This window comes from Gadus morhua, chromosome 4 (assembly GCF_902167405.1).
Source record: "Gadus morhua chromosome 4, gadMor3.0, whole genome shotgun sequence".
Lineage (NCBI taxonomy): Eukaryota > Metazoa > Chordata > Actinopteri > Gadiformes > Gadidae > Gadus > Gadus morhua.
This window is the reverse complement of record NC_044051.1, coordinates 10,256,343-10,277,163: the sequence shown is the minus strand read 5'-3', so window position 1 is coordinate 10,277,163 and position 20,821 is coordinate 10,256,343. Positions and strand designations below refer to the sequence as shown.

Sequence of the window (20,821 nt, the reverse complement as noted above, 5' to 3'; positions counted from 1 at the left end):
ATGTCCATTACCTTGTCTTCTGTGTTTGGTACAGTGCGTATTTATTTTTAAGATGTTTTACTCATCAATTTATCTCTCTCAAATTTGGCCTTGTTTGTTTTTGGTTGAAGGGAAGCTGATGTCAAAATTGAGTCTGTGTGTATGTGTTTCTGTGTTTGTGTGTGTGTGTGTGTGTCTGTGTCTGCATTTGTGTGTGTGTGTGTGTGTGTGTGTGTCTGTGTGTGTGTGTGTGTGTGTGTGGGGGGGGGGTAGTGTATGTAGGTAAATCATGGACTCAAGTTACTACTAATCCCCCACATACACACACATGTACACATATGCCCCTCTCCTCCATATCAGTTTTGTTTTTAAGACTGCCTACTTGACATAGTGTGTATGGCTTCTTAGGTATTTAAGAAGACTTATTTAGTGCTGATTGGGGGGCAGCCCAATGCGCTCTCTCTCTCTCTCTCTCTCTCTCTCTCTCTCTCTCTCTCTCTCTCTCTCTCTCTCTCTCTCTCTCTCTCTCTCTCACTCACTCACTCACTCACTCACTCACTCACTCACTCACTCACTCACTCACTTTCTCTCTAGCGCTGTGTGTTTATGAGCGAGTTTGTCTGATATGCATATTAACCGTGATAGGCAGGGATGCACCGAGAGACAGCTATGACTTCCTGTTTGTGAAGCCCAAGTGATAGAGACTAACATGTAGTTCCTGTAACAGCTCTTTTAGTGTTTTGCGGGGGTTGGATTGAAAATGGCCGCCAGCTTTCTAGGTATTTGGAACTTTCATGCTCGTAATAGAAATCCGATACTTTATTTTTGTTCAGGTTGAATCTCAGCGGCTACTTCATCTCCATATTATGATTTTTGCGGGGTCCTGTTTGACAGTTTTATTTCAGTCAAATGTCATGGTAACACATTATTTGAAGGAGTGCGGACAAGACTGCCACGATGTCTTTGTTATGAAAACTTGACATTAAGCGAGACATCATAAATCATTCCATTGCAGGCCTAATTAAAAAAACTAAAGAAACGATTTAGCTTTATGTGTTAAGATTGCATTCAACTATCATATGTAATTGGTTTTGATGAGACCATTTTATTTCGGTCATGAATATTTTTCGTGTCCTCAACTACAGTGGTACAAAAGTCATTCAATGTTATAAAACTGTCAAATGCTTTCAAATACCTTAACAAAAGCCCTTCCAAATTGAATATGCACAACAAATGTTTCACATAAAAAACATACATTTGTCCTCAAACAGAAGGTTCTAGGAGGTGAGATAATAGACACTTTCAAAATGTCACACTTCACGAAACGGTTCTAATTAAAGGAAAGTTATTATAATATTTCCTTGAAATTGAAAAGCATTTAACGCGTGAGAAAGTGTCGGTTATATTAATATCCCTTACATAGGTGACAGTTTATACCAATGCCAATGCCTGTCTGTGGTAATTAAAACGTAACTGAGTGAATAGGAGGTACCAGAGATATATAATACATAATTGTCTGACACTGCAATGACTTTTACTTTTTTTGGCTAATTAGCTTGTTATTCTTACTCTAAATACTTAGTTGAGCTGTCATACTTGTCACACTACAGTAATTTGGTCGTGGACCAATGACCTTTTGCCCGTTTCAACTAGGTATCAGTTACAAATTTGCATCTGTGATTGCCAACTGAACTTTATTGCTACCACTGCAACCAATTTTATCAACTTGGAAGAAATGTTAAAGGAAAAAACCCTACCCTTCAGTAGAGTGTATTAGTTAGTGTGTTCAAATCCCTGCCCATTTGAAGTTCATGCTGCTATTTAAACATTATACAAATTGTAATATAAATAAAATGGTAAAAGGGTACCATTGATCAAATAAAACGTGTCAAAAATATAGAGCAGAGACTAAAATTACTGAGTGGTGTATATCAGAACATTTTATTTTATTATCTTTTTGTTATGCCATTGTGAGATGTCAAAAGAGAGTTAAATAAATTAAACATTTTTTTATAAAATAAAATAACTCTGTTAAAGACATCAGCATGATGCGTTGCCGTTATTTCATTGGACCAGTGTCTGTACACCCAATGTAATGAAGTGTAGCTGATCTCCCCACAAGTGGCTTTGGATGACAAATGTCTACTTAATTACAACATAGAATAAAGGGTGTGATCCAGGTGTCAAGGCATGTCAGGAGAAGAGTGTGTGACAGAACAGGTTGTCAAGGAACAGAGCAGGGAGGAAGAGAATTTGATGGAGGTAAAGCTGCTTCAGAGAATCAATCAGCAGTCAGGTGTATGTGTGTGCGTGTGTGTGTGTGTGTGTGTCTGTGTGTGTGTGTGTGTGTGTGTGTGTGTGTGTGTGTGTGTGTGTGTGTGTGTGTGTGTGTGTGTGTGTGTGTGTGTGTGTGTGTGTGTGTGTGTGTGTGTGTCTTTAACTGAGAGTAAAGCACAGTTTCCATTGCATTTCAATTTTAATTGTGTTTTCTTCACAAAGTATGAAGGTTGAAAGCCAGCAACCGTTTTCAATGGTGTTTCAATATTGTCATTTTACCAGCATGTTACACCTAGTTAAATTGTAATGGGCTGCTATTTTTAGATTTGAGCAATGCAAAATTGGGGTACATATTTGTATTAATGAGCTGTCTTAATACAAATATTGATCCATCCCATGGTTGGTGGCCCATGTCCCTGAAAGCCATACACATTAAGAAAAGAAAAAAATGTGATTCAGATGTAAAAAATAATGTTACATTATTCACACGGTGAAGAATTAGAATCCAAACAACAAAACCGTTCGCACAAGAAAGGAGGAGGAAACGACAGAACAAGAGAAAGGGACGGGTAAGGAAGAGGACCGGAATACTAGTGGAAGACAAAGGATGAAACAGATGACAGTTCCCAAGCTGTCACTGTTGGTCACCAGAGAGACATATGTGTTGACTGACATCCTCTGAAAGTAGAGCTGCCAGCACCAAAGCAAACGTGGGGGGAAAGGGAGGAAGCCAACAGTCTTTCTTTTTTCCCTCATTTCTTTCCCTCTTTGTGTGATTGGTTATAAAAGAGCAGCGTCCCGGCGGTAGTGTGTGGACATATGCTGAGATGACAAGGCGTGCCAATCACAACTGATGATGATGCCACTTAGGCTTCAGATACAGCTAAACGGTACATGCGAAGAACAAGGCTAGTGACTAGAGGGTGCAATACATTTTAGTCTTCGCTGACATGAATAGACAGAGGCGGATTGGTGGTGAGGGGGTTGAAGATAGGGACGCTTTCGATCGTTGCTGTGATGTCTTCAGCTAAACGATATGTGTCCAGATTACAGCTTTTCTTTCCTGCAAATAGAGAAATACAGAGAAAATGCATGTTTCAGTAGCTTTTGGCGTGGCCAACACTTTACACTTTATCACACACGCACACACACACGCGTGCGCGCACGCAGTCACGCACACACACGCAGGCGTACTTACACACTCACACACAAGCACAAGTGTATATATCCGAGCACGTCGTTCTTTAAAGAACCGATTGGTGACAGAATACATTCATGCTGTAAAAAATGGTTTAGTACTTATCATTTTCATGAGTTTATCTTGTCGCACAGTAGTAATAACACTATGGGCAGAGAATGCCCTTTGAAGCTGTAACTGTAAAGGGTTTATAAATGTGCTTTATTTATAATATTCTGCTTATCAAAAAGCATTATTCATTCCATCAGTCAAATGGTCAGAGAATGAAGATGAAGCTCTCTGGCATCGTTTTGTTATGTCTATTGGTGAAGTACAAACGCAGCCCAGGTTTTATTGAACCATTTTGTGTAGTATTTCAGTTTTTCCTCTGCTGAAATTGACTTCTGTAGACGCTACTACATAGCATACAGTGAAGGTGCTGAAGTGGTAACAATGGGCTTAAATAGGAGATTACAACTACAAATCGCTTTAGGAGCAACCACAAGTAGCAGATATTAATTAAATTCCCATGACATCAACTCAGAGGTTCTGTCTCAGAATCACTGCATATTCAATCTTTTAGCAATATTAGTTTAGGAAGAATTTAGTAAGAGGAAAGCCATACATTTTTCACTGGGCTAGCAGCCTCTTATATCCAGAGTGCACTTTGGCTTGGCCGAGGCATGGCCTTGTTACAGCCTCGTAGTCACTGTTAACCCTGCTGATTTGATTTGTTCTGGCAGGCAGTCCAGATATGGCTGATACGTATAGGTTTTGGAATGCGGTCCTGAACCAGTAGGCCAGCGATGCATTGGATAAACCTTTTTTTCTTTCAGCATAAACTTGCTAGCCTTTAGCGATAGCTGCATACCAAAATGGCCATCAACGTCTTGGTTGCAGCCCTGTGAATGGTTTCTTTCTTTCGGTATCGGTTTTTGAGTATTTCCCTCCAAAAGCGAGAACAAGATGGATCCAGCACAGAGAAACTGCCATTGAGTGTTCGAGAATATTTCATGAGCTCAGCTGCAGCTAGGTTGGCGCTGCCGGGCTAGCTCTCACAGCAGAGTCACCAGCTCTCTAATCCTGGGCTGTTGTCACGAAAGGGGCCTCCACCGTGGGGTATCTTGTGTGATATCGTGCTGCCAAATGTCTAGCTAGCTTTCTCAATTAATAATCAAGCCTGTGTTAACACTAGAGCAGGTCACGGTAAGCCTGAAAATTGCAAATGAAACTTTGCAAACTTTTAATATTATACAAAGTGCAATGTTAAATATATCGGAAAAATAAACCCCTACAATAAAAAGTGAATCACTGTTAGATGTTTTATAATATTTTACAATTATTACAGCCTGTTTTATTCCTTAACCTTTGTAATATTTTGAGAAAATTCAATAATATGGACAGCATTTCGCAAGGCCACTTTTCTCCACCGATCGTTTCTGTTAGTTAGGACAATGACAAAGGTCTTGGCAACTAAGGGAGGGAAATTGGAAGGAAATTAAAAAGTAAATGTGAATAAAAGGACAGGATAGGATAGATAGAAAGCGAACTTCAGAAATATTACCCAAAGAAAAATAAGAAAGTTTGACGGTGGTAGGATGAGTTTTAACATCAAAGTCTGACGATGCTCAACCCTCATGACCTCACGTCCTTCTCCTGAGTTTCGGTTGATTTTTCAGCCATAATCTTGAATGGACTCTAAAATGTTCCTTGCCTCACATTATAGCTCCAGCCTTCATTTATTCTGCAGTCGGTAGTTGTTTTTTCTTTCTTATTTTCTTGCAGTCTTGTGCTTAGATCATTATCTCGGAAGAGAATCAATACTGGTGGTCAGAAATGCGTCTCTGATATATGGAGCCTCAGTGAGCAAAAATGATCGGATGCTGAAAGTACCATTATTTGAAAAAGCACTAGAAGGAGAGAGTTAATGGGAGAGGGGGGGCTTTAAGATGAAGAAGCATTAAAATAAGTCAGCCAATGGTTTGACCCTTGCAGTATAATGACTGTCAGTGCCTTTCTGGTGGACTTCTCTCTAAGTCCCACTGCTGATCCATCAAAGTCACGTCGTACCTCACCTCTAAGTCTCTCTCTCTGAGCTCTCCTTTGTGGTCGTGCCTCTGGAAAGCGTAACGGCACTAGGACCCCCCCGTGCCCTCCAGTGAGTTACTAGAACTGAAGATGAGGGTGGACTCTGCAGGTAGGCATCCATGAGCAAGTGGCCTTCACCCCTGCCTGCTCTGTAATGACTGGTATCTGAATTCGCTGCAAGTCCCTCTTGGTGAAAGCTTTTAAATGACTGAGATATTAAACAGAAGATCAGTAGTTGTAATGACTTGGATACTGTTTAAAAAATGAGATCAAGAGGTCAATTCCACAACCCATCCAAAGATTTGGATGAAATAAAGATCTGCAAAATTAATTGTGGTTCATTCATAATGTTGTGTGTATTGTAGCGGGCCAGTGGGTGTGGGGTTTCCACGCCACCAGGTTGAATGATATAACCACACAACACAGAGAGCAGGTCCAACTCAGGATGGTTTATTCACCGCGTAAACAGAACCACCAGGGTGGGGGAAACAGGGTAAACCCCAATCTGTAGTCCTCTCTGTAGCATGCTAGCCCTAGCTCCGGCTTGTGGTACCTGCTCTTTCTTCTAACAGCAAGTACTCTAGCTTAATGGCCTTCAGGCCTGCCTGTTAATTGGAGGAAGTCCATGTTTGGCTTGGGGTCGGAGCCAGCAGGTTGCCAAGTGTCTCCCTTCAATCACCACTCCACTCATTCCTCCCTGGCGTCTGTTACACAGTATATTGTGTGCTATGCTGCAGGTGTCTGAGCAGTATGACTACATAGTATTGTGTGTCTGTGTGTGCGTTTGTAATTTGTGTTTGTGTGTGTGCGTTTGTAATGTGTGTGTGTGTGTGTGTGTGTGTCCCTGCAGGTGTCTGATTGGTGTGATTACACACAATGTTGATAATGTGTGTGTGTGTGTGTGTGTGTGTGTGTGTGTGTGTGTGTGTGTGTGTGTGTGTGTGTGTGTGTGTGTGTCTGAGCGGCGTGACTACACAATGTTGATAATGTTTGTGTGTGTGCGTGTGTGTGTGTGTGTGTGTGTGTGTGTGTGTGTGTGTGTGTGTGTGCGTGTGCACGTCCCTGCAGGTGTCTGAGCGCTGTGACTACGTGTACGTGAACGGCAAGGAGACGAGGGGGCGGAGCAGAGTGGCGGTGAACTTCACCTACAGCTTCCTGAGCGCCCAGCTGGAGATGAGCGTGTGGATGCCCCGCCTCCCCCTCCTCATCGACCTATCAGACCCCGAGCTCAGCCAGATCAAAGGCTGGAGGGTCCCCGTCACCACCGGCAACCGCAGGTAAAGGTGGTGAAACGTTGTTTCAAAGGAATTTAAACAGTGCAAATGATTGACTTCTTCCACAGTTTCCCTTGAACCAATAATACCACTGATTTAACATTGACGTGTTTGCACAAAAGGACAAGGTGATGGCTTTTTAATAACTTCAATATTATGAATTATTCACAATGTCATTTATGGGCATGTTGTAACAGTTTTTAACACACCATCAGACTTGTGTTACTTTCCTGAACCTTACAGTTGCCTGAGCTGACATCCCCTCCCAAGGGGCCCGAGTCTCGACTAGCAACCTAGAAACCTTTCCCTGTGTGATTGGATGTGAACCTGAACCTGAACCTAGTTGCTATGTGTGAGTGTGTGGAGCTCTGCTAAAGGGTTGACAGACCAGACATGGGGGATTGGGTTTTCCTACCCTGCTGGAGAGAGGTGACACGCGCTATTCGTTTTGGATGATCGGTTCAGTTGTTTGGTGGGTGGCGATCTTCGTGAATATACGTATACAGGTAGAGTTGAGCTCTGTAGGTAGATCATAGGGAGAGGAAACACAAGTGCAAACCACAACAGCTCTTGGCACTCCGGTCTTCTTCCTCATCTTAAAGTGCTTTCCCTAATTGACTGACCGGGCCGTCTACCCATTAACTGTTCTAACACTTGCTAATTAAACACTAGCAGATCAATTTCAGATTTTTTCTTTTTAAATGCTCAAATGGGAACCAGTACTGTTTGTTAGTTTTTTCTATGGTTAGTAATAAAATCTGTTATGGTCAGCTAATCTGTTGACCTTCCACCTTGTTCATCAAAGGTCATCACTGAGTCATGCAACTTTTAATTAGCAAAACATCCCAGACTTCAGCTTGGAGAAAAAAAAACATAGAGGGTTAAAGCAGGCACAAAATGCTCTGATATGATTTACAGTTTTCAAGTACTACATTTACTATTCACCAACGACTCATTTAGCAGAGGCTTTTATACGAAGCAACGAGCACTTATTTCAGGCCCTGAATTTAATTAACTTTTTTTGTGAAACTACTTCAGGTAAACAGAATGAGTAATCAGCAGAGGCGTCATGAACCGAGAAAACGCAGAAACTCAAGGAAGGCTAACCCAGTGTGTGTGGGGTTGGGCTGAACAGCAACCATCTCATAGCAAACGCTTGCGTCTGTTGGTAGCTCAAACATCCTTATCATCCGTTGGTCCAAAAACGTCCTCACAGAACGTGTCAGATTGTACCTCAGGCCTTCATACATGCACCGCAGTCTTTTAAAAGAACTGGTCAACATAATACAAGGTCAACTGAACAATGTCGGTGCCATAGGCCCCTCTGTTGACCGGGGGTCCCAAGTGAGCTTCATCAGCGAGGCCGTCTAAAGGGTCATTATGAAAAGCGTTTATCAGCAGGCGTGCTTAAAGGCCTGAAGCTAAACCACCACGGGGTGGCGCTCTAACACTAATACCCTCTCACAGAACACCCAACCCCCCCAGCTCCAGGACTAGGGCCGACATCTGGATGAGGGAGGGGATCAACGCTCTGTGTGTGTGTGTGTGTGTGTGTGTGTGTGTGTGTGTGTGTGTGTGTGTGTGTGTGTGTGTGTGTGTGTGTGTGTGTGTGTTACTGTAATCAGATTTAGTGGATTTAAGCCGTAACGTGTAGTGCTTTATTAATAATGTAGTACTGTATTAATAGTTACATTGGGAAGTATTTCCCAAAGTCGCTGTCATACCCCTGGATTGCTTAGTCAAATCAGTTGTACAATGGTAACAAAGAATTGAAATATTATTAATATTTCAACCTTATTCTGAAAGAATTTCGGTTGTTGCAGATTAAAACCAAAAGAGCACGTTTTCAGTCTGTCTGCAGTAGCTGAGCTTTTTCTGTCAATAAGTTCCATTATCAGGGCCATTCATTTCTGAGAAATATTCAATAAGAAATTTAAAAATAATGTTATTCAGGTATGTTTCGAAAGGTATCTAGTAACTTCTTGTTTGCAGCAAATTTATACGGCAAACAGGTTTTGATGATGAATGGTTCGGTACAACATTATGTGTAACGATCACGTTATCGATTGAGCTGTTGCCCGGGCCCTAGAGATGTCAGTGTGTGAGGTGAAGGGAAAACACCATAAAGGGCCAGTTGAGGGTGCAACCAACACAAATCATGCTCACTGTTTTATCAAGAATACCCTTTTTTATTGATTCATCAGTGTGTAGAAAGGTCTTAAACAACGTCAAAGTTTGAGCAGCAAATGATCCTCCTTTTTCCTGAGAAGAAGACAAAAAAATAGTATAACCTTAAACGTAACATAAAAAAAACAACTCACCAGTTAGTCCAGTCAGTATGAGGTCTGAAGTACTGATGGCAGAGTAGTTGAACTGTACTGCCACACACACACACACACACACACACACACACACACACACACACACACACACACACACACACACACACACACACACACACACACACACACACACACACACACACACACACACACACAAAAACCCTGACTATTTGGCATCTCTGCAGGTTTAAATGTTTGATGCTGCTGATGGCTGCCATGGCAGTTGACTTGGATGTGCTGTGGTTCATGGGCTTTGTAACCGCTGGAGGCTGTGGGGACGTGGGTGGATGGGGTGAGGACGGGGGATCTTTGTTTGGTGTCATTGATCCCCCGTTGGCTGTTTGGCTGCTGGTCAGCGTTGGCCTCCCTGCAGTTGTCAGCTCTTTGATCACCCAGAAGCTCTTGGAATTATTATTACTTTGGGTGAATTTAGTTTCATTTGGGACTGGCGGCTATAGTGTAACATATATTCTACCCGATGGGATTCTACCACAGTGTGTAGAGAGGCTGTGCGTGTGTTTGTTTGTGTTTGTGTGTTTGTGTGTGTGTGTGTGTGTGTGTGTGTGTGTGTGTGTGTGTGTGTGTGTGTGTGTGTGTGTGTGTGTGTGTGTGTGAATGGCGTCTGTGTGTGTGGGAAATGGTGTATGTCTGTGCATGCGTGTGTGAGTGTGCATGTGTGTATGTGTGACTGCATGTGTACGTTTATGTGTGACTGTGTTTACTGCTTGCGTTAGTGTGTGAGTGTGCCTGACTTTGTGTTTGTGTGGTGTGAGAGGCTGTGTGTGTGTGTGTGTGTGTGTGTGTGTGTGTGTGTGTGTGTGTGTGTGTGTGTGTGTGTGTGTGTGTGTGTGTGTGTGTGTGTGTGTGTGTGTGTGTGTGTTTCTGACTGTGTTTGCATGTGTGTGAATATATTAAACTGTGACTGTGCGTGTGTGAGTTAGTGTGCGTGTGTGTGTATGTGTGTTACTGTGTGTGTGTGTGTATATGTCTGACTGTGTGTGTGTGTGTGTGTGTTCGTACTTGTGTGACTGTGTGGGACTGTGTGTGTGTGTATACACACGTGTGCGTGTGTGTGTGTGCGTGTGTGTGTGTGTGTGTGTGTGTGTGTGTGTGTGTGTGTGTGTGTACTTGTGTGACCCATCTCATTACCTTGGGAGACCTGCCATGAGTCCGTTGAATCATGCTGCGCTCCAGATGCTTCAGTCCCCAGCTGATCACCACCACTTTGTTTCGAGCTGTCCTTCTGTGGCTACTGTAGATGAGGGCACGGGGGGTGGAGAGAGAGGGGACGGGAGCGGGGGGGGGGGGGGGGGGGGGGGGGGGGGGGTTGGAACCTAGCCAAGCCTCTCGGCAACAGCATGTTAACCCATCAGTCCATTTTTCTGCCTGACAGGCCACGCCTCATTGGAGCTAATGGACGCTGTCACTCCCCCCCCCCCGAATCATCTGACTGGTAGGGAGGGAGACGGAGAGGAAGTGGATGGGGTAGAGAAGGTTGAGAAGAGAAAGAATAAAGCCTCTTTTTACCACTGCACAATAAACCCAGCTAACATTTAGCTTTGGTCTTTGGGGGGAAAGGTTAGGTTCCCAAGGACAAATGACTCTGCGGCAGTCCCCGGGAATATACCGGCTCCATTCCCATCCGCCGTCCCTGGAAACATGACACCCGGTCGGACGTGCACATTTTCCCTTCCAAATGAGTCAGCACCAAGTTTGAAAGAGAGCATGAATAAGTAACAGATAGAAACAATGACGTAACCACTGTAACATTTTCACAGGCCTCCAAGCTGTTTCATTACTCTCTTCTCCGATACGATTGTGGCGTCATACCGGGAAAATATTCAGAGAGGCATGCATCGTCTACTGGCAAAGGGAAAGGAGTCAATCTCCCCCCTTTGGCGGGTTTTCTCGGGTTTTGTAACCTGCAAATGCAAACTAATTGTGGTGAATAAAAGACGACACATACACGCGATTAGACGAGGGGTTGAGGGACAGTGATTGGATGGAGGTGGTAGAGATTGGTTTCACGGTCGACGAAATGTTGAAGGCAGCCCAAGTAAACAAAACGAATTGTGGGAAACGTTGTTTGAACATGGGACGGCTACACAGAGTGAATGGGATCCAGTGTTGATAAGGAATGCTCCAAACCCAGTGAGACAGACTACAGAGACCTACAGCGAGAGCCCCTGAGGGGCCTCCAGTCCTGTACCGCTGCAGGCCTTTGTTTTCTCTCCCAGTTTGTTGAGCCCTGAAGATGAAGAGATCAGTCGAGAGGAAGATCAGTCCAGAAGCGCTTCCAACCGAAAAGAAAGAATCCGATTCCAGGTTTAGAGAGCTGAAATCAATGGACGTGCCGGTGTCGATGCGCGTTCTCGTCATCTGCTACATTCTGTCACGGCAGCAGTCCGTTAGTTTGATTCAGCTACACCTTTACAACCGACGTGGGTTCGTGTTATGAGATTCGGTTCATCAAATCGGATCGACGGTTTGTTTTTGTTGTGTGTCTTTAATCTGACACAATTGAACCCAATTAATTCGCAAAACGCAAGACACGATATAAAAAAAAAACACATTACAGAGAGAGCGAGAGAGAAAGAGAGTCATCCCACAGCTCCCACACACAAGGCGCTCCGTATGTGTGTCTCACCATCGCCACAGCAGGGCAACCAGAACTCCTGCCATCTCTCTAATAGCCACCATTACACCAACTACAACAACAAGTCCTCTTTCCACAGAGCTGTTTGTGTGTTATTGTTTCTCACCGCTTCCCCTCTCTGCTCGATTGCCTCCTGTAGGTACGAGAGGGGGCGGGGGGACAGGGTGGATGGTGCAGCAGGAGGAGGTGGTGGTGGGGGTGGAGGAGGTGGTGGTGCTGGAGCCAGGGAGGAGGGCGGCTGTGTGGCCCATTACCAGAGCACCACCGTGCGCGTCCTCACACACTTCCTGGCGGACACCGGAGAGGAGGAACGAGGGGGTGGATCGTCGGCGGGGGACGAGGCAGCCAATCAGCAGGACTTCCTGCTCGGCACTGATTGGCAGGTCGACGTGACCCACCTGGTCGTGGAGTCCCTGAAGGTGAAGGACCCCAACACCGCCCGCTTCCTGCAGGGACAGGTCCTCGTGGGGTTGTCACCCGGCACCACAAAAGTTCAGGTGGGTGTGTGTGTGTGTGTGTGCGTGTGCGTGTGCGTGTGCGTGTGCGTGTGTTTGTGTGTGTGTGTGTGTGTGTGTGTGTGTGTGTGTGTGTTTGTGTGTGTGTGTGGAGAAATATTGATTATTTCTTATGTTATGTGGAAGTATTTCTTACCCTGCACACAACCTGTTCGTTCTGATGTTCAACCTTATTCACAATAGACCTGTGTTATTGTGTGTTTCGTTGACTGAAGTTGGTTAATTTGTCCCTCGGCATATTTGGTGCAAGCATGTGAATCCTGTGTGAGGTTTGATTTTGTTATTCATATTTTGTTAGGCTTAGCGCAACCGCCCCCTACTCCACCGTTACTAAAGCCCACCACTGTGTGTGTCTGTCAAGCATATGAACCAATTAAGACAAATTGAAAAGAGAGACTTTCTAAGCCGTCGGAGATAGCGAGAATGTTTCAAAATGTTTCCCAACCTTTAGTTTGCAGTTCCAACTCCCCACATTGTGTTGCATTCCAACTCTTGATTGTCAAAACTTTCTGCTGATAAGATGGTTTTCGGTAAGTTAAGTTATAGATTAGTTCCGCTTTGCCTCTTCGCGACATTCGGGGGCGGGGAAACTTTGTCGGGACGTGGGGGGCCGGACTATGTCGTACTGTTAGCGGTTTACCGATTCCAATCCGAAGCCGACCGATCTATTATACGGGTCGTTGCCCGAGTCATTTCCGACATGTTTAATATGTACGACCCGAGATTGGTACAGCCCTGTTAAAACCCTGATGCTCCTCCTGAAATGGAATTCAAACATAGATGCGCTGCAGATGTGACTGTGTGTTTAGCTCACCTCGTGTTCTGGCCTGTGATCAAGAGAAGGAAAGGAAGGAAGACAGAAAGAAGGGGCAAGAAGGAACTGAGAAGAGGAGTCCACTTTAGGGGAGATGGGATTTAAACAGTGAGGTTGGGTGTGGGGGGAGGGGATACGATTTTTTGAAAAAGCAAAGCGCATTGATCGCAGCGTGGCGCAAGCTCCTGAACCAATCAGAAGAGGACAGGGAGAGGCCCTCGTGGCTCGCGGCTCACTCAGCCTCGCCTGCACCAGTGAGCGAGCGTGTGTGTGCACCACCCGGAACTCTCCATCTTATTATTTATGAGAAACAACACACCTTCTGTGCAGCATCGACAGGTGTGCCCCCACTTTGTCTGTAGAACAACATCGATCTGCAATTAACAAGATAGTAACACCGACAACCGAGAACGTTCCGGATCCATGGACTGGATCTTTAATCTCTTCTCAGTTCGTCTCATATTGTGTGTGTGTGTGTGTGTGTGTGTGTGTGTGTGTGATTTTTGGTTGAACTTCCAACAAGACATCTTTAACTGTCTGGCATTTAAGGTGTTGCCCTGGGTGTCACTGCAATGGAATCTGTGCAAATGATTGTCTAATGAGGATAATGAGGAAGGTTATGAAAAAAAAAAAGGGGGGGTTGTTGATCTCATTTGCTAAGGCACTATTATACATGCAGAAATTTTCATTATCAAATGCTAAAATAATATGATGTACAGTTTCTCTGAGTTAGACCGTCAAACGTGTATACCTTACCCCTATCGCGCAAGAATCTTTAAGCTTGAGCATTGAGCTTTGATTGGCTGACATATGTCATTTTTGTCTGTATCTCTGTCGGTCTGTCTTTATGTTGCTGTCTCTGTCTGAATGTCTGTCTAACAGTATGTCTGTCTTTATGTTGATTCATGTTGCTGTATGTCCGTTTGTCCGTCTGCATGTCTTTTGTGGAAGATTAAACTGTGAATTTGAACATGCTCTACTTTGTGAGCTTAAGCCAGATCTAGCCTAGTGGTTTGCATCATTTCTGATGAACATGGCTCTAAAAGTTTGTGCAGGGCAGTGATTAAGAACCAGAGTTAAGACTAGAGGTCTTAACATGTTTTTTCTTTTTTCCATGCAAATGTCACATTGACTACCGAGATTGGCCACGGACTGGCGAGAAGCTAGGTTTGGAAGACATCACTGGACGCTAGTGTTGTTTACCTGCAAGCCTTTTTGATGCTGGGCTGTTGGTGGAACTATTTTGCATAGTGATCCCCACAATGAATATGTACAAACACATTTGTGAGTAGTTCTATTCAAAATGAAAAGCAACATAATCCACTTTGATCCACACGGCTTACTCAATTGATCATGATCGCGATTCAAGACAGTTTTCCCTCAGTGTTGGCATTTTCTGTCAAAACAATTCAAAATGGATGAAGTGTTTTGAGGGATAAGACGGAGTGGGCCGTTATTGTCTCAGTGACGCTGATGTTATTTTGAGGACTGGTCGTAAAGCATTTGAGGGAAAACTGTGACGGGACTAGCAGCCCTGCTGGCAAGTGCTCAAGGTTTATATGGTTCCTCACCTTCTACCTTAATGTGCAGCAGTGGCATGGATATGGAAGGTTGTTTATGCATACGCTTATTATAAACACTTGTCGAAATAGACAAGACATCTGGAATTTGCAAAATGTTCTATTTGCTACATCACAGTCATTTTGTGTTCATGGAACAGGTTAATTGTCACACTTGGGACTCCTAAAGTTGACCGGACTCTGGCTTACTTTACGACTTTTGCAAATTCTTAAACGCACCTGGAAACTTTGGGAAGTGGTTTGACGCGTCGGACGTTACTTCGGAGACTCTGGGCCTAAATTAAATTGTTTTAAGGGAAGGCTTGTCGAGGGACCTCCCCACTTTGGATGTAGGTCAGAGGGAAAGGGGGGCTGGCGTCTCCCCAGGGCACCTGAATGAGGTTAGAGGAGGAAGGACCCCCGATGGTAGAGGCACTGGCGCCTTTTCTTGGAGGAGAATCAGAATGAAAACCTGGATTTTTATTCACTCCGGGGGGGGGGGGGGGGGGTTCAAGAAGTTCCCCGATCCCCTCAGTGAAGGCTATGAAAAATGATGCAGGATTCTTTCGGCGGTTCCGGGGGGAATTGAAATTCAAATTTTGTCAGGGGAGGAGGAGGAGAAGGCTGGGGTTTGCCACTTTGTCTAACCTTGAGTTGAAAGTTTAGCCATCCTTCTTCCTGTCACCAGACTGTGATGCATGGTGCTTTTTAATCGGGGGGTTGTCTTAACGTTACCCCGTTTTTGATTGTTGTCGATTCTACACGGGGACGTGCGCTGGAAAACCAAAAAACCATTTGTGGGCATGTCGTATACAAGAGCTGAATGGCTGCTTGAGTGAAAAAGCTAAAAAGCCTTGACAAATAGAAAACGATATATTCAGCAGAGGGAATACATTCAAATTGTTTGCTATTCATAACATATGGGTGGACAGTGCTTGTGAAATGCTAGCCAACATTCGCTGCTTTTATTTTGATGGAGTGCAATCTTGTCTTTTTTTTTCTTTCGCCTGGCACTAAATTGCTTCTCGTTCAAAGTCAAAAGGAAACGAGGGAAGGACAAAAGGCAAGAAGGAACTGAGAAAAATGCATGCAGGGGGCCAGATTCAAAATTCATGTACCGTATTATCATAACAACATATAATCATACTTTTTATACCTTATTTTAACATTATCAAACAGTCAAGAAACAAGGAGTTAAGCCGTGGTGGGTAGGGGGCAGAAGGGGCTGAATAACAATTTCGATGGAGATAACTTATTGAATGACATTTCATTAAAAGTGTGTACATGAGCCTGGGTCCCCACTCCGACAAAGATAAGTCTGGCCCCCACCTTGAATGGAAGGAACTGAACATCCCCTTCCTCCCTGGGAATCAAGTAGCAGAATAGGCTTCTGATTGCATGGCTCGTCTGATAGTAACCAAGGCACATTTTGAAATCTCCACAAATCAAAGAGCCCTAATCTCCCCATCTTCTATATCAATGGAACGCCAACAATTGATAGCAATTCTGTGTGTGTGTGTGTGTGTGTGTGTGTGTGTTTGTGTGTGTGTGTGTGTGTGTGTGTGTGTGTGTGAGTCTGTTTGCGTATGTATGTGCGAACATGTGTGTGTGTGTGTGTGCGCGCGTGTATTTGAGTGTGCGTGCATGGGTGTGTACGTGTGTGTGTGTGTGTGTGTGTGCGTGCGTGCCTATGTGCGTTCCTGCAGGTGCTGTCGCCTCTGTCCTCGTCGGTGCTGGCTGAGAGGAGCATCAGGGTGGTGGATGATAAAGTCAGTGTGACAGAGCTGGGGGTGCAGCTGGTGTCTGGGCTCTCTCTCTCCCTCCAGCTCAGCCCTGGGAGCAACCGGGCCATCGTCGCCACGGCCACCACACAGGAAGTCATCACAGAGCTCAAACAGGTACCGTTCGTTGTGACCTGAGGTTACACATTTTGCTTTTATTATTGTGTCCTTTCAGTAAACAGTGACCGGTTTAAAAGAGTGTTATTACAATCTGTAAGCATGCAGAGCGATTCTATACCGTACTATGTTACTATACCATTCTATGCTATACTATGCTTCCCCTGTTGTTCCTGACTTCATATCGCCCCCTAGAATTGTTTTTCTCACTGAATACCAAGTATATGAAATCCAGTAAAAAAACAAAGTTCTCCGTTGTGGGAATTGATACATGAATATATTGATACATTGATACGTTGATAGAATACAATATGGTAAGTGGCCCTCCGAAAAAAGTTCCCTCTGAGCCTCAGCCACATGCATAAACATTGTTGGAGGATTTGCTTCGGATTGAACTGACCTCTAGGAAATTCGCCAAGGACACATCCCATCAGCATCCACCCGCTGATTATTCCGAACCGACTACACACCGGGATGCATTCCTTGCACATTTGCCCCCCCCCCCCCCCCCCCCCCCCCCCCGCCACACTTTCCAGTTCTTTGCAGAGATTGCTTGGCCATGCAAGAAATGGAAAATGTATTTCAAAGTCTCTGATTATGTTATGTTATGACAAGACAAACACGGCGACCGTCTCCTCCCTGAGACGGTTTCCTTTCTCCACAACACCATGCTGATTTTGATTAGTCCCCGTGTTGGTGTAAGTCAATGGAACTACCTTTTAAAATCCACAAGTGGGCTGTAGCTTTCACTCTCAGCTCCGTAATGGGATGCCACTGGTTTTAATTTCGGCTCCGACGAGGCGCTAATGGTGTTGCAGTCAACAGGTTGTCATGCTAGCCAATTAACGTTGACATCACCTACTATTGCTACCAAACTTCTGCTTCATCTGTCGCCCGTCGCGCGGCTGTTCCCTTCACCCGCCTCTTCCTCTTCCTCTTGCCCCTTTATCTGGCTTCCCTCCAGGAGTCTCTCATCAGCGCCTGGCTCCAGTTCAGCGATGGCTCCATGACCCCCCTGGACAACTACAACCCCGCCCACTTCCTGCTCACCGCCAGCTCTCTGGACGAGAAGGTGGTGGCGGTGCGGCGCAGCGCCGCCTGGAAGTGGCCCGTGGTCGTTGCCACGGGCGACGGCCAGGGGCTTCTGGTGCGCGTGGAGATGACGCAGGTGGACGCCTGCCAGAAGGCGCGGCAGCGCGCCCCGGTGCTCGCCACCGGGCTGGGCGGCGTGCGGGTGCGCGTCGGCCCACCCGAGGAGCGGCCCTTCGGCCCGCCACCCTCGTCGGCGGCGGCGGCGGACCGGCGAGGGCGGCGGCCGGCCTCCCCGCCCCACTACGGCGGCTCCGTCGGCGACATGGAGGCGGGGATCGTGAACCGCGCGGCGCCCACCGCCCGGGCGCCCCGCCCGGCGGGGCTCACGGACCACCCCCCCCGGGCGGCGCCCAGACCCAGCGGCGGCCGCCTCTTGGCGGACGGCGTGCGGGCCGGGATCCCCGGGGACTTCTCCGAACAGCACCCGGATCAGTCGGAGCTGGTGCCCCGCGGCGGAGGGGCGGGGGCCGGGGGGGGAGGGGCCGGAGGGGCCGGGGCGGGTGGTGCTGGTGGGGGCGGAGGCCGGGGCCGCACCGTCGCCGAGGACGAGCTGGTGACGTCGCGGCGGGGCAGCCTGACGGACCTGGAGATCGGGATGTACGCCCTGCTGGGGGTCTTCTGCCTGGCCATCCTGGTGTTCCTCATCAACTGCATCTCCTACGCCTACAGGTACCGCAGCAAGCACCTGTCCCTGGAGGGGCCCGAGTCCCTGCCCCACGCCCACGACTGGGTGTGGCTGGGCCAGGAGGACGGCCTGTGCCTCCAGCAGCAGCAGCAGCAGCAGCAGCAGCAGCTGGGGGACGACATGTGCGGCACCCTGGAGGAGGGCAGCCAGCTCCTCAACGGGGGGGCCTTCCAGCGGGGCGTGCCCGGGGGCGGGGGCGGCGGGGGCTGCACCGGGATGGCAAACCGAAACGAGGCGCTGAACTCGCCGACCACCAAGAGGAAGAGGGTGAAGTTCACCACCTTCTCCAACGCCAACAAGACGGGCAACGGGTGCCAACAGACGCTCAGCCCCCTGGCGCTGAGCATGAAGACCAGCGAGATCAAGTGGGTGTGTCCGGACATCGAGCTGGGCAACTCCCAGGACCTGAGGAATTACATGGACAGGCTCAACGAGAACGCCACCAAGAACATTGCATAGGGAAAAAATGGGAGTGTGTGCGTGAGGATGTGTGCGTTGTGTGCGTGTGCGAGCGTCTTCAGCTATCTGCGGATGAAACTCACCCCGAATGCCTTCAGCGTAAGGAATAAGCGGGGCGTCAGGGCGGGGGGGGAGCACACTGGGAACGGGACCATAGACTGCTGGTCGGGTGTGACGCGCCACGGCAACAGGAGGGCACGCCCCTGCGTCTTCGTTGTCTCCGTGGAAATATGTTTTGAAGGGTCGAGGAGGAAACGGACACCAAGGGGAACAGGATTTCTCGTGACACGGCAGCAGCGAAGGAGAAACTTGAACTTTTTTGAAATTCTTTCTCAAACACACTCTACATTGACTCGATTTCTTTCATATTTTTTCTTTTTAAATGATCTTGTTTTGATGTCGTATTGTTGCTTTCCACTTTTTACACTTGCCTCATGCCCTGGCCACTTTTGAACAACCATCGACTTCAGCAGAGAGGATTTCAAAACGCCTCTGATTGTATATAGATCACAGAGACGCGGATGGAGGTACTATGTGTAGTGTAGCATTTATATTTGGTTTGTTGGTTTTGTTTTCCTTCTCAGAGGACCAGGTCCATGTGTGCCCTAAACACGGAGGCTGCTTGGAGTGGCATGATGGGTCTGGTCTGTCCGTCTGTCCGAGAGGAAAAGTGTAGATACTGCTGTTAGTCCCTTGGAGAAACAGCCTTTCAATAGGATTCAGGCCATTCACTCATGAACACAATGGAGTTCATATTTGATTTATTGCTGTGTTATTTTTGTATTATAAAATGTGTTTGATTTGATAGCGTTTGCTTTGGCGGATGTCCTTTCGTAATTTTTATGTTGACTTTGTCTATTTATTTGAGACCGTGTTTTCTTAGTCAGTGCTTCTAGCCCAAACAGCGCGTGTCTTTTGAAGATTGAAAATCTGTTTAAACCAATAAGTTCCAAACTGCATCATAAGAAATGCGGATCAGCGAGATCCATCGGTAGACAATCAGGAAAGCATGTCACAAACCCTTTCTCGTTAAAAAGGCTTGACTTTGAAATGGCTTGATTTAGATGCACTCCGAGACATGACAATAATGGCAAAGATCAATTTCAGCCCAAAGCCCCGTTTTGACCCTTGCCGTCTTAATTACTGTCCTGTGTTCATATTAGCAGAATCTTTCCATTCCAACATCTCCCTGTTTTAAAGTAGCCCACTGGTCTTATTAAAACTGAAAGTTTGTCTTCTCCACGTCCCCCTTCGTGTTAGTCCTTTATTGTGGCTTGTTTTCTTATATTTCTATTCTCTTGTACATTTTCCGCACTGGATTTATAGCAAAATGGCTTTCATTAAATAACCATCAAGCTGTTTGTGTGCATCACAGGTTTGGGAACGAAATGGAGGCAAATGAGGAGCGCTACTTAAGGCAACGAGAAGAAAAGAAAACCTGTGCCGTTTGAGAATGCCCGCCTGCGAACATTCTGGTAAATTATTGAATGAAATGAGGAAACGGCAGCAACAATATGATTCCAACGGTCTGTGATGCATACTGGTATATTAAGTGCAGCATAATTCCATACTATACTTAACTTAATTTCCGTGTCACAGAAGCCAGATTCCCGGCGGCAAAATGGGGAGCCGGTGCTGTTCTCTCAGTGCAGGCATAACAGTTTAATTGCAATCAATTTGTCAATGAATCATCCCTGTAAGGAAACATGTGACCATATATATGTATTATACAAATGTGGCGTTCACCGCCTGGACATGAGACAATATAATTAATTTAATAAAAATATGTATTATTACCGGTTATATCTAGTAACTAAATCGTTAATATCTTATTTTGAACTGTGTATTTTTGACTTTGAGAAAGGGCATATGAATTTGTGATATTCGAGGTTTGTTTGATTATATGTCGCTTTATTTATTTCTGATCATTCAATCACTTTTGATCTGATTAAATGTTCAGAGGTTCAGAAGTTTAACAAAATGTCAGACATTGTTGTTTGTAATGC

At 45.9% G+C, this 20,821-nt stretch overlaps 1 protein-coding gene across 1 annotated transcript in view; it reads left to right on the top strand.

The window, feature by feature from the left end:
- Positions 1-20,571, top strand: part of LOC115543037 (transmembrane protein 132C-like) — a 127,425-nt gene extending 106,854 nt beyond the window's left edge. Inside the window, exons 7-12 of the mRNA XM_030355574.1 lie at positions 6,590-6,798; positions 11,933-11,964; positions 12,001-12,290; positions 16,388-16,579; positions 17,544-18,137; positions 18,216-20,571. Of these exons, the coding sequence (XP_030211434.1) occupies positions 6,590-6,798; positions 11,933-11,964; positions 12,001-12,290; positions 16,388-16,579; positions 17,544-18,137; positions 18,216-18,815 (1,917 nt within the window). The 3' untranslated portion in view covers positions 18,816-20,571. The remainder of the gene's footprint in view (positions 1-6,589; positions 6,799-11,932; positions 11,965-12,000; positions 12,291-16,387; positions 16,580-17,543; positions 18,138-18,215) is intronic.
- Positions 20,572-20,821: the final 250 nt, after the last annotated feature.